The sequence below is a fragment of the Mastigoproctus giganteus genome, chromosome 1 (genome assembly GCF_048544385.1).
Source record: "Mastigoproctus giganteus isolate SK-2022 chromosome 1, ASM4854438v1, whole genome shotgun sequence".
Taxonomy (NCBI): Eukaryota; Metazoa; Arthropoda; class Arachnida; order Uropygi; family Thelyphonidae; genus Mastigoproctus; species Mastigoproctus giganteus.
This window is the reverse complement of record NC_143575.1, coordinates 79,684,360-79,698,282: the sequence shown is the minus strand read 5'-3', so window position 1 is coordinate 79,698,282 and position 13,923 is coordinate 79,684,360. Positions and strand designations below refer to the sequence as shown.

The window sequence follows — 13,923 nt, the reverse complement described above, 5'->3', positions numbered from 1 at the left end:
CTCATATTAAACCCAACAGTCTCACTGATTAAAATGTCATAATTGTATATTTTTTGGTTTGGTTTTATATGATAAGGCAACATTGATGAAACCGCAGAATTTTATGACAAATTACAACAGATTATAGACCAAACTAAAAAAAACGTGTATCTCATACTAGCAGTAGATTTTAAGCGCAAGGGTTGGTGCTCAATCAGTAGACAAATATATAGGATAAGAAAGCAAACCCATGGTTAACAATAATGGAAGATGCCTGATAGACTTCTGCATTTTTAATAAACTTAAAATTACAAATACTTTTTTCAGACAACAAGAATATCCATAAATTCACATGGGAAGCAAGAAACACAGTCTATAATAGACTATATTATCATTAATGAAAATTTAAATGACAAAATTAGAGAAACTAGAGTATTCAGAGGCAGTGAAATTGACAGTGATCATTACCTAGTAGAAAGCACTTTCAAAATAAAAAGAAATTATCTTAATAAAAAGAAGAAAATACAACAAAAACTACTAAGAAATTAAAAATACATTTGTTGGAAGATGAAAGCACTAAATTCCTGTATGAAAGTCGATTGAAAGATAAACTCAAATCAGATGAAAGTGATAATGTTATGGACTATCACCAAATTTATTTAATATCTGCATCAATAAAATTATTAAAGAATGGAAACAAACAATTAACAACAGAATACAATTGAAAAACAGGAATAAATTTCAAACTATATTACATGCCAATGATCAAGTTATAACTGCAAAATCCGAAGATGAACTACAGATAGCAGCAAATGAACTGAATAAAATAGGTAAAAAGTACAAGATGAAAATCTCTATCTCAAAAACAAAATCAATGGGATTATGTGAAAAAAAACATACAGAGAGTAGTCAAAATTGTTATCGATGATAAAATAATAGAACAAATATCAGACTTCACCTATTTGAGAAATTTAATATCAAATGATGGGAAAGACATCCACACTAAACTACAAAAATATACTAAAATGAACGGAATGATCAAATGCCACTTCAGAAAACAAATGACAACTGAAACAAAATTACGACTGCACAACATCACTTCAAAACCAGCTCTCTTGTTGTTATTTGGTTTTAAGGAGCATTAGCAACTAAGGCCATATTGCTCCGGGGATGTGCGGTGGTCATTCCCTGACCTTTCCACATCCTCCGTATTTGGTGGTCATGGGCTTTAACCCCGGTCTAATCAAGAAGCGTGTGCTACATACTGCTGCTCCTGCCCACCTGGCTACGGAGGCACCCCAGCTCTCTTCTACAGCTGTGAGACTTGGGTCAGAAATAAGAAAGATGCACACAAACTAGAAGCAGCACAAATGAGATTTTTAAGACCATTATTAGGCTTTACAAGACTAGACCACCAAAGAAATTTAAATATCCGCAAGAAATTAAAAGTAGATAACATAGTAAATGACATAAAACGGTATCATGAAAAATGGATCAGCCACATAGAAAGAATGAACCCAGACTGGATCCCAAAATTAGCCCTTAACTAGAAACCTACAGGCAAGAGAGAGATGTTGGTCGACCAAGACAACAATGGTGAGATCAAGACCACCTCCAAGAGCTACAACGGAACAGGTCATAAAAGACCTAAGCCAGACCAAGTTCATGATGATGATATGATTTTGTTAATTTTTTTATATATTTTCTTTTAAATTTCATGCAATGTATGTATGTTTCAAAAAAGAGGAGAGTAAAAGCATTTAAAACAAGTAATAAGTGGATTATTAAATATATTATTATAATAATTATATATATATATATATATATATATATATATATATATATATTATAAATATTATGATATGTATATTATAAATATTTATAATATATATATATATTATAAATATATGTTATATGTTTGTATATATAATATATATGAGTATAATAATGATTTAATGTGCCACAAAATTAAAATTTTAGCATTTGAAAAGTGTGCCGCAACAACAAAAAGGTTGGGAAACACTGGGTAATATCTTTGCTTATATTACTCATCTTTGGATAAATTCCATGAAAATTGGAGAAACTGGATCAGTTTCCCTCAACACTTGGTATAAAAGTCTTCATAAGCAAGCCTCTGCAAGTCTTTAGGTCTGCCTGTCTGAGTTCTGCTGACTGGAAATAGTTCTAATTCAAGAAGTGAAACTATGACTTTAATTTCTAGAGAAACACTGATCAGCCTCTCAACATATGGCACTCTAAACTAGGTAGTTGCATAGGGTGCCAAAAAACCTCAGCGTATACCTACCCTTGGCCTTTGAGGATACTGACTTGAACAGTTTATCTAGGGTACCAACCACTGGTAGCTAGCCTACTGCTTCTATTTGTATTTCAATTTTATAATGAAAAATTTATTAGAAAATTGAATTATTCAAAGCATGCATATTATGAATATATGGAGTGTAACATCCAGGCAACAAATTCTAGAATTCTTTCTTTAGTATTTATATTAAACCTAGTGTTTTATAAAATGGCTCATATAACCTCATATAAGTTATGAATACTATATTTAAGTCTAGACACAGAACCAAATTTCAGTAACATAAAAGAGCATTTACATTTTCAAAATGTAACTGCATGAATATAAGATTCAGCAAATTAAATAAAGTTATTAGTTATTTGAAATCAAACAAAATAAAATTCGTATCAAAGAAAAACTTCAGTTTAAAAAATTAAATTGGTGCAAATAAATTAAACGATAATGATTCAAGTTGTTCAAGTAATTTATAAAAATAAATTAAATGATGATAACAGTTAAAGCAAGTTGTACAAATAATTAAATAACAATGGTAGAATATTTCTAGTAATCATATGATTACTTTAAATATTGATATTGTAAAAGAATGACATATGTGTGTGTGTAAAATGTACATAATAACATAAATATATATGCATAAGCAGTAAAACATCACTGTTCATCAATAAGTACTTCTGAGCTAGTTGGATTAATGTCTGTCAAGCTTGATGGATTGCTATCTATCGAGCTAGTTGGATTGCTATCTATGAAGTCAGCTCTTGTTGATTTCCACATAAGAATTTTGTAGAGGGAACTCTTTCCACTTTCACTAAGCATATTATACAGGCTAGGTAAAACAGTATGTGCTCTTCCCACTCCACAGAAAACACGACTGAAATCCAGATCAGCAAGAGGAACTTGTTTAAAATCTACACGTTTATTTAATAAGTGGAATGCTTCAGTAAACTGGATCTCAGCCTCATCAAATTGGTTCTGAAAAAACAAGAGTAAAAAACTGCTTTGATATCAATTTGTTCTTATTTTATTCTTTCTTTATTAAACAGATCCAATGAAAAATATAATTTATATTTTTCAATCACAAAAAAAAAGACTTTAAATTATTTTAATTCTCTTTTATTTTATAATCTTTATTGAATGTACAGCATTTAACATTTATCATCTAAAAATTCATTTCATTTCTTTTTGTTGTTATTTTTATACATTCATTATTTTGTAATAATAATAATAATCAGGTAATCCGTAATTGGGGTAGAATTTTTCTCATCACAATCTCTACTTGTTAACAGGAGAGACTGCTTCTACAGGGATGGGATACACTTAATAGAAAAGGTGCAAGAATATTTGCTGATGCTGTCGGGCAGCGTTAGGTGGGTCAGAAAACTGCTAGCTTGGGGGGATACACAGACTAACAGATTAACAATAGCTGAAGGCAGAGGTGAAAGTGATTCTTGCACTGCCTCTATTGGAATGAGCAGCAGCATGGAAAGCAGGGTGCTGGGAATTTCAAGAACTTCTGGGAGTCATCATGGAACAAGTAAATTCCTGGGCTGTGTTTGGGTAACTAAGAGTAAGAACAGGTGCACGTATACTTGCATGTACACCAATACTAGGAGTACAGTAAATAAATTTCACAAATTTGAAGTGCTGTTCAAGACATCAAAGGCGGATATTACTGGGATATCAGAGACATGGTGTCACACAGATATAAGGAATTTAAATTTGGGGAGTACAATGTTTACAGAAAGGACAGACAGACAGACAGGATGGGAAGGGAGGAGGGGGGTTATGCTGTTTGTTAGGAAACACAAAATCTAAGGCAGTGCATCCACTTGATATGGTAGCCAATGCAATATTGAGTCAGTTTGGTGCGATAAAAGCACTGGGAAAGCAAAAATGAGAGTAAGATTGTGTTATTGGCCTAATGATTCAGATGAGTACAACGAAAAACTTTACATAGAAATAGAATGGGCTAGTACATAAAATTTCTTACACAATTGGGGGGTTTTAACTTTCCAGATATTGACTGGAACTTGTGGATTGGTCACTTGCACACTAGCAAGACTTCTGTGGATTTACTGGATGAATTACACAATGGGGGATTTTAAATTTCCAGATATTGACTGGAACTTGTGGGTTGATCACTCGCATGCTAGCAAGACTTCTGTTGATTTACTGGATGACTATTTTCTACAGCAGCACGTTCGAGAAACAAACAGTTTGAGTAATACTCTTGATCTGGTTATTCGCAATGATTATTCATTCGTTAAGAATCTGCACATAAAGAAACCAGTAGGTGGCAGTGATCACAGTTTACTGATGTGGTATGTACTTAAAGATGTAACTACCCTTCCCTTACCAGGGTAAGGGAAGGGTTTTTGCTTTTGTAAAAGTGACTATGGTGGTCTGAGACGGTTTTTAAATTCTATATGGTGGGACCAACTGATGATGTTACCAACAGCAAATTCTAAATGGGAAGCATTCAAGGAATTATCTTGGAAGCTACTAGGCTTTTCATATGAAGTAAGAAATACTGTTCAAGTTTTGGGCCTAAATCAATGACAGATGAACTAACGAGACCCGTGACAGAGAAGAAAATGCATGGTATGCATATAAATTATCGAGTGACACAGAAGCCTATGACAGATATAAGCTAGTCTGTATCAAGTCACAAAGGAAGCTAAGCAAGCAAAGGCAGATTACGAGAATTCTAGGAAGGCTTTAAACATAAGAAAGGAACCTGGGGTGGATGAGATATATCCAATTATATTAAGGGTGGCAGCGAAGGAAGTAAGATCTGGATCACATTATTGAACTTCTAATTCCATCTGCTTTAATATGCACTCACTTGCTCAGTGCTGTCTCCGACATAAGCAGTAATACCAACTTCTCTCACCCTGTAATAAAAAAAATACATTCTGAATTACTTGCATGTTATCAGTCAAACCAAATTGTGAAATTCTACTTTCTGGGATCATAGGAAATGAAAAAGCAGATCTTGCAGTCAAACAACCAGATACTTCTATTTTAAAGATTTTTCAAGTTCCATATACTGATTTCAAACCAATCATCCATAAAGCATGTTACAATAGTTGGTCAACAATCTGGAGTCCATGGAACAAACTTTACCAAATAAAACCAGATCTGAAGCTGTGGCTCTCCAGCGTTCAGAAAAGCAGATGAGAAGAAGTAATTCTAGGAAGGCTAAGAATTGGTCATACTCAACTCACACACCTCTATCTATTAATGAATGACAGCACTCCTCAATGCACATCATGTCATGTACAACTGACCATTCATCATTTATTAATGGACTGTCCTCGCCTTCTCAATAACAACTCAAACAGCTTTAAATCATGTGCTAATGCACAGTCTTCACTAAAGTTATTGCAGATTCTTGGAGATGATTCTAATAAAACAGAAATGTTTAGCTTCCTAAATAACATAGGAATATACCATAAAATATAACGGGTATTACAATAAAGTTAGTATTTCCTATTAACCATTAGAAAGACACAATATGGCTCTAGCAGCCTATGTTGATACAATATGGCTCTAGCAAACCCTTAACCATAATTAGCATTAGTTGAGGCATATGGCACAAGAAAGCAAGTTTATACAGCATCAGCCAAAAAAAAAAAAAAAACAACTTTCCCATTTTGCCCATCCGGTCACTCCAAATGTTAGTTCAGCCTTAAATTTATTTAAGCTATCAACTTCCGCAACAACAGATGGAAGTCTGCTCTAGCAATCAACTATCCGCTGGCTAAAGGCAAACTTCTGCACATCTATTCTACAATTGTCTTTCCTCAATTTGAATCTATGCCCCTTCAGGTTCTTAATCTGAGCAAGTGGAAGTATCCCGTCAGCATTTAGCCTGCTCAAACCATTCAAGGCTTCAAGGCCTTATATACCTCAATCAGATCACCTTGTAAGTGCCTAGTCTCCAGATGCTGCAACCAGCGGATAGTTGATTGCTAGAGCAGACTTCCATCTGTTGTTGCGGAAGTTGATAGCTTAAATAAATTTAAGGCTGAACTAACATTTGGAGTGACCGGATGGGCAAAATGGGAAAGTTGTTTTTTTTTTTTTTTTGGCTGATGCTGTATAAACTTGCTTTCTTGTGCCATATGCCTCAACTAATGCTAATTATGGTTAAGGGTTTGCTAGAGCCATATTGTATCAACATAGGCTGCTAGAGCCATATTGTGTCTTTCATCTGGGAAGCATTATGAAAATATCCTTGGATTCAGGGGAGGCACCCCCACAGACTATTTGTGCGAATGTATTCCCAATTCATAAAGGGTGATCAAAAGGTGACATGAGTAATTACAGACCTGTTAGCTTAACTTCAGTTCCAGGTAAAATAATGGAGTCACTGGTTAAAGAAGTAATGCAAGATCATCTAGACAAGGCTACAATTATACTTTAGGCATAGCATGGGTTTTTTTTAAAGAGGGACCTTGTGTTACCAATTTAATTGGATACTATGATGCAGTAACAGAGAAACTGGATGCAAAAAACAATTCTGATATCATATACTGTACTTAGATTTAGATTTCAGGAAAGCTTTTCATACTGTTGCACATAAAAGACTTCTGCACAAATTTCTGCAGTTTACTTTAAGTACAAGTTACTACAATGATTAAAGGGATGGTTGGGTAGGAGAAGACAGAGAGTGCTTATTAATGGAGACTGCTCTTCATTTATTAATGTTATGAGTGGAGTTGCCCATGGGTTAGTGCTGGGCCCATTGTTTTCTATATTTATTAATGATACTGATGAAGGCAAATTAGGCTTATAGTCTAAGTTTGCATATAGCACAAAGGTTGGCATGGTGGTTTATAATAGTAATCAAGGTAAGGTACTGCAGCAAGGTCTAGAAAAATTAAGATGATGGGCCCAGAAATGGAGTTTCACATTGTAGTTTAACAATGAAGTTTAACATTGACAAATGCAAGGTATTGCATATGGGTAGCAGTGATTCAGATTAACATACCAACTGTGTGGTACTAAATTGTGTAGTAGAAAATGAAAAAGACCAGGAGATAACTGCACAGTCAGATATGAAGTCCTTTTTCAGAGACATGCAGAAAGGCTGCCAGGACAACTCATGGGGTTTTGTCAAAGATATACACATATTTTTCCAGCAGGGATAAGGAGGTGATTATCTCACTGTATAAGGCAATGGTCTGAAGGCCTCATTTTAGGAAGGATGTAGAGCTTCTGTAATGGGTACAGAGAAGGGCAACGAGATTGCCGAAGGAAACAAAATGGTGCCCTTACCAAGAAAGGCTTCAGCTCTGCAAATTGCAGTCTGCAGACTAGGCACCTGCGAGGAGATCTGATTGAGGTGTTTAAGGTCTTGAATGATTGAGTAAGCTCAGTGTTGATGGCATTCTTCCTCTTGCTTAGACTACACATGAAAACACATAGGGGATATAAATTGAGAAAGGATGGTTGTAGGATAGATGTGTAAAAGTTTGTCTTCAGCCAGCTGGTGGTTGACTGTTGGAAGAAAGTTCCATCTGTCATCTGTTGTTGTGCAAGTAAGTAGTTTGAATAAATTTAAAGAAGAACTAAACAAACTATTGGAGGTGATGGACAGGTGATGTGGGAAGTTTTTTTTTTTTTTTTTGGTTGATTGTTTATAAGCTTGCTTTCATGCATCATTTGTCACTACTAATACTGATACTAATAGTATAAACATACCATGGCTGATGCTAACAAAACATGCAATCTTATTACTTATCAGTCTTTGATCTTCTTTCATAGTTCAATTTTTTAAATAATTACTGATGGAATTATTGAAAAAATCCAAAACTGTCTCAAAAGAATTATTTTTATAATAATTCTGATGAGGTTTTTCAGAATGAGGTTTATCATCAATGCTGGATGCTCACAAAAAAATAATATCTCCAGTAAGAGATCATATTTCTATCAAGAGCAAATCATTTGTGAAGATTGGTGGATATCATTTGAAAATTTGTCATGTACTGTTTCAATTTTCCAGAAAGTTCTCTGCAATTCCTTGGTTAACTCTATTCATGCAGCTATTATTGTGTTACACTGTTTAAAATTTGTTACTCACACCCTGAAACTGAGGAAGCAATATCAATCAATTTGGCAGTATATATTCCCTAATTTTCAGCAACAAAATGCTATATAAACACAATTTACACTCTTATATTTTAGGAAATGTTGAGTGCTGTTCAGAATTCATTGACTAATCCTTGTAGGTATATATAGGATCAACTTTAATTTTTTATTATATCATAATTATAATTTTATTTTTGTTAGTTTAAACCAGGGCCCAGCAAACCACAGCCCACGGGACAAATCCAGCCCTTTGCCTGTTTTTGTAAAGCCCGCAAGCTAAGGATGGTTTTACATTTTTAAATGGTTGAAAAAAAATCTAAAGAAGAATAATATCTTAAGACAATATGAAAATTTTATGAAATTCAAATTTCAGCATCCATGAATAAAGTTTTATTGGAAGACAGCCATGCTCATTCATTTACGTATTGTCTATGGCTGCTTTCGCGTTACAACGTCAAAGCTGAGTAGTTGCGACAGAGACCGTATGTAGGGTTCTCATCGCTTTGCACTGCTGCTTGGTGCACTACATAACAGTGATGCAATGATAACTTGACAGCATTTTGAGTAACACGTTTCACCATACCGTGACATTTTATTTTTATTTTATTACCAATGCGTACCCATCATGTAAATACAAGAAAAGAAGAGAAACGTGGACTTTCAATGTCACACTTTTAATGCTCTGTGGAGTGTGGATTATTTTGTTATAGAGTTAAATGCCAAAGAATTGTGTTTATTATGCAATGACACTATAGTGGTGCTAAAAGAATACAATATACAGTCAGTCCTCGTATAACACGTGTTTACATTACACGAATTCGATCGTACACGATTTATAAATAGGGGAGTGATATCTATTATATAACACGAACCGAATTCGCTTATGCACGATTCGCCTTTGTGTTTACAAGAAATGGCAGTGAACGCAGACTCACCCCAACAGAACGCAACACGATAGGAATGAAGAGAAGATTCTGAAAATGTATTTATGTTTTTTATATCAGTGAAGGGGAAACACATTTTACCATAATAACGTAAAAACCAAAACAATTCCAGCTATCGGTATAATTGCAAATGCAATTAGATCGAGTTTACTACCAGTTTATAACGGATTCCACTAGCAGAAATGCAACTGGAAATTGGTTTTATTGTTTTATGGTAGTAACCCCCAGAAATGTGCTTTAGTAAAATGTGAGGCTTTAATAGTGTATCTCTGCCTTTATGGTGTTGTTTATTCAGTTGCTACACGTGCGCAGTTTTGTTTGTGTATCAAGTGTGCCTCCTCATTTTGTAATTGTGCTTTATTCCCTAAAAATGAGTAAAATACTTAAAAGGTGTGAAAAGGAAGCGTCCTGGTGAAGATACTGCAGATTCAGAGAGAAAAAGAAAAGCAATATCGATAAACAGAGGCGGACTGGATCAAAATTCTTACCCGGGAAAATTTATAGTGGCCTCATACTAGCATTTATGGCCAAAACCACACCGGCCCATCCGGCCCACTGGGGTTTCCCCGGTAAGGCTTATGGCCAGTCCACCTCTGTCGATAGAGAAAAAATATGAAATTGGGAAACACTTTGAGCAAAATGAAAGACCATGTGATATTGCACGTGCTACAGACCTAAATCAGGCAACGCAGAAAATTACGAAGAATGCAGAGAAAAACAACTTTCATAGCAGGAACGACTCAGTGTAATTAAAATCCATCCATTAGATTAAGACACAAAGAATTGGAAGAGATGGAACGGCTGTCATCTGTTTGGATAGAAAATCAAACAAAAAACAAGTTTGCTTATGATAGAAGCAAAAGTATTAGCAATATTTTATTACGTAATAGTCGTAAAAATATACTTACGTATTTTATTACGATAATTTATTGTGTTTGGTAATGTTTTGGTTACAAATGTGTGTTCAATCTTGGGTGGTCGGCACCTAACCCTATTTTCCCCATAGGGCCTGTTGTTTATATTGCACGATTTTGCATTGCACAAGGGTTTCTAGGAACACAACTATCGTGCTATACAAGGACTGACTGTATGTTGAAATTACCAAGCTAAGCACTCATCACACGAGTGTTTAGTTTGATATTGTCACAGGAAAGCAACAGTCAGAAAAATTAGAAAATTTAAAACAGAATATCTCATCACAGCAGAATTTCTTCGCAAAAATAAAAAATGAAAATGAGACTGCAATCAAAAGTAAGTTTCTGAGTGGCTCATTTGTTAGCCAAGCAAGGAAAGCTGTTTATCAATGGTGAGTTTATTGAATGGTGTTTGATTGCAGCAGTCGAAGAAATGTGCCCAGAGAAAATAGACTTGTTTAAGACTATTAGCCTATCAGCAAGAACAGTTGCTAGAGAGTTGAGGACAATGGGAGCAACATCAAGAGTCAATTAAAAAACAAGGCAAATGATTTTGAGTGGTTTCCCTTGGCCCTTGATGAGTTGACAGATGTTTCCGATACAGCTCAGTTGTTGTTGTTTATTCAAGGAGTCAATGCTGAGTTCGAAGTGACTGAAGAATTAGCCTCTATGAATAGTCTGCGTGGAACAACTACAGGCGAGAATATTTTCAGAGAAGTTGAGAAAACACTAATTTAGCACAACCTGAAGTGGAATATGCTAAGATGTGTTACAACTGATGGTGGTAAAAATATGTGTGGAGCAGGAAAAGGCTTAGTTGGACAAATTTACAAAGCTTGTGAAAATGCAAGATGTTTAAAGTTTATGATTATTCATTGTGTTATTCATCAGCTGGTTGTTATTGTTGTTATTTGGTTTTTAGGAGCATTAGCAACTAAGGCCATATTGCTCCAGGGATATGCGGTGGTCATTCCCTGACCATTCCACATCCTCTGTATTTGGTGGTCACGGGCTCAAACCCTGGTCGTATCAAGAAGCATGTGCTACTCACTGCTGCTCCTGCCCACCTGGCTATGGAGGCACCTCATCATCATCATCATCAGTAGCAGGTACTGTGCGGAAAATATTTGACTCTATCATGTGTCATTGAACCAGTAGTGTCAACGGTGAACTTCATTTGCTCTCATGGACTTAACCACCATCGGTTATGTGAATTTTTGTCAGAAATAGAAGATGAATATCTTGACTTGCCCTACCATACAGCAGCTCAATGGCTTAGCAGTAGTCAGAGGCGGATTTAACGGCGGGCGCACCAGGCACGCGCCCTGGGCCCGCGACTTCTGAAGGGGCCCACGCAAAACCCCAACAAATTAGTTGAACATATTAGTTCAACTATAATAATATGTTCAACTATTAGTTCAAAACTTTGTGATTATTATTATGCTATTATTAATTATATTATACATATATTATATTCAAATTTTATTGGAAATAAAATATTAACAGTACATAATATTTTTTATTTATTTAAAAAAATGATTAACATGTATTTTTATTTTCCATGTCTCTCTCTTTTTTTAAGGGGGCCCAATATTTTCTTCCGCGCCCGGGGCCTCAACCGACCTTAATGCGCTCCTGGCAGTAGTAAAGTTTTATTTAGATTTTTTGAGCTCAGGGCTGAACTGAAATTTTTCTGAACGAGAAGGCCCACCCTCAACCACTATTATCAAACACTGGCTTTGGAAATTAGCTTTTGCTGCAGACTTGATAATGTATCTTAAAGAATTTAACCTAAAATTACAAGGCAAAATGGTGCTTATATGTGAAACTTATACCGTGATAAAGTCATTTCAACGACAACTAACATTTTTTGAACCACAAATAATGTTAAGCTGCTTTATACACTTTTCGTGCTGTTTAAAACAAGAAGCAAGATCTCCATTTCCATACAAATTTGCAGAGGACATATTTTCCAAGCTCAAACTATAGTTCCAGCAGCATTTTGTGGACCTCGATGCAAGTGCAAAAGAAATTAGCATATTTCAAAATCCATTTAACTGTGCAATTGAGGAGCTTCCATCTAACCTTCAATTGGAAGTAATTAATCTGCAATATAATGACATGCTAAAAGGCAAATAACAAGAGAAAAATCTAATAGAATTCTATAAATGCCTTCCAAGTGATGAATATGCTCATGGATTGATATCAGTATTTAGCACTATCTATGAGTGAAAAGACATTTTCAAAGATGAAATATGCAAAATCTCATTATAGATCAGCATTAACAGATGAACATTTGCAATTGATTTTGATGATAGGGAACACTAACTTTGAACCCAAATTAAACGAAATATTTTCCCAAAAAAAAAAATGAATTCCCTTCTTCTCATTAGTATACCTGTATTCCAAAAATTTGTACTCAATTATTATAACTATATTTTGAATTTTCAATAAAAAAAAAAATTTGTGGAAATTTGTTTTCTCTCTTATTATAAAATCATAATATTGATTTTGCCTCTTGCCCCGCAAAGCCTAAAATATTTACTATCTGGCCCTTTACAGAAAAAGTTTGCCGACCCCTGGTTTAGACTAATAGTCAGATTTGGATCATTCACTGAAAAAATTCTTTAAAATGCCAGAAATGATATATGTTATTTCAGAGAATAGTAAAAACTCTAAAACAAATAGCATAGTTAATCATCAAAATAAAGTGATAAAATCTTTGGAGAGTCTATAGCTAAGTAATTCATTTCAGAATTTAATTAGAAAAATAGAATTGTAATAGCATTTATATCATTTGGGCTATGATAGATAAATAAGAAAATCAATAATTATAATAGTTTAGTTCAGATTAATGGACAAATGAAATTTGGCCATAAATCTAAAGTAAATAAAATAAAAGTGTAATTATAATATAATCAAAAAATTAAAGTTGATCCTACATATATTGAACATGAATGGATAACATAAAAATTGCAAAAGCAATGGCATTAACACTTCATCAATAACAATAATGGATTTTAGAAAGTGTTTAACAATTCAACTAAGACATTTAACAATCAATCGGGTTTACAAGAAAATAGTATATATAATCAGGCAAGAAAAGTCTGAAGTCTATGTGACAAGAGGTAAGGGACACTGTGCAGACTCATAATAATTTTTACTAAAAAATATCTTATAACATCTGCTTCTAAGCTAGAAGGAATCTTAAATTATTTATCATACAAGTAATTCCAAGAATAATAGTCCAGGTTTCTTCTAAAACATAAAAAATTAAATTTTTATATGCATTCAGTCTGTGAAATATTTTAAAAATAACTTGCCCATATTACACGGAACAAAAATCCACTAATGGAAGAACAAAAATTTTAGGGACATACACCAGCATGGCAGATGCAAAATTTCTATATTCTGATTATAAATTTAAGACCATTAAAAGTAGTCCTAGTTTTTTAAATGTACAGTAGACTTTCAGAATAATGGCACCTTCGGGGATTCAAGATGCCATTATATAGAAAGTTTTATTTTTTATATATTTACTGCAGAAATAATGAGGCTAAATAAGAAATAAAGAGATTAAGAATGCAACTTAATTAACTGCACATAAAAAAAAATACATAAACACGTTGACGATCCAATGTTATATTCTGTCACTACTACACTCCTACTTATGCCC

The 13,923-nt window shown here is 34.1% G+C and overlaps 1 protein-coding gene across 1 annotated transcript in view; it reads right to left on the bottom strand.

Moving 5' to 3' along the window:
* Nucleotides 1–2,896: 2,896 nt before the first annotated feature.
* LOC150090919 (tetratricopeptide repeat protein 29-like) overlaps nucleotides 2,897–13,923 on the bottom strand; it is a 99,251-nt gene continuing 88,224 nt past the window's right edge. The window contains exon 6 of the mRNA XM_090380666.1: nucleotides 2,897–3,265. Coding sequence (XP_090236792.1) covers nucleotides 2,945–3,265 — 321 coding nt within the window. The 3' untranslated portion in view covers nucleotides 2,897–2,944. The remainder of the gene's footprint in view (nucleotides 3,266–13,923) is intronic.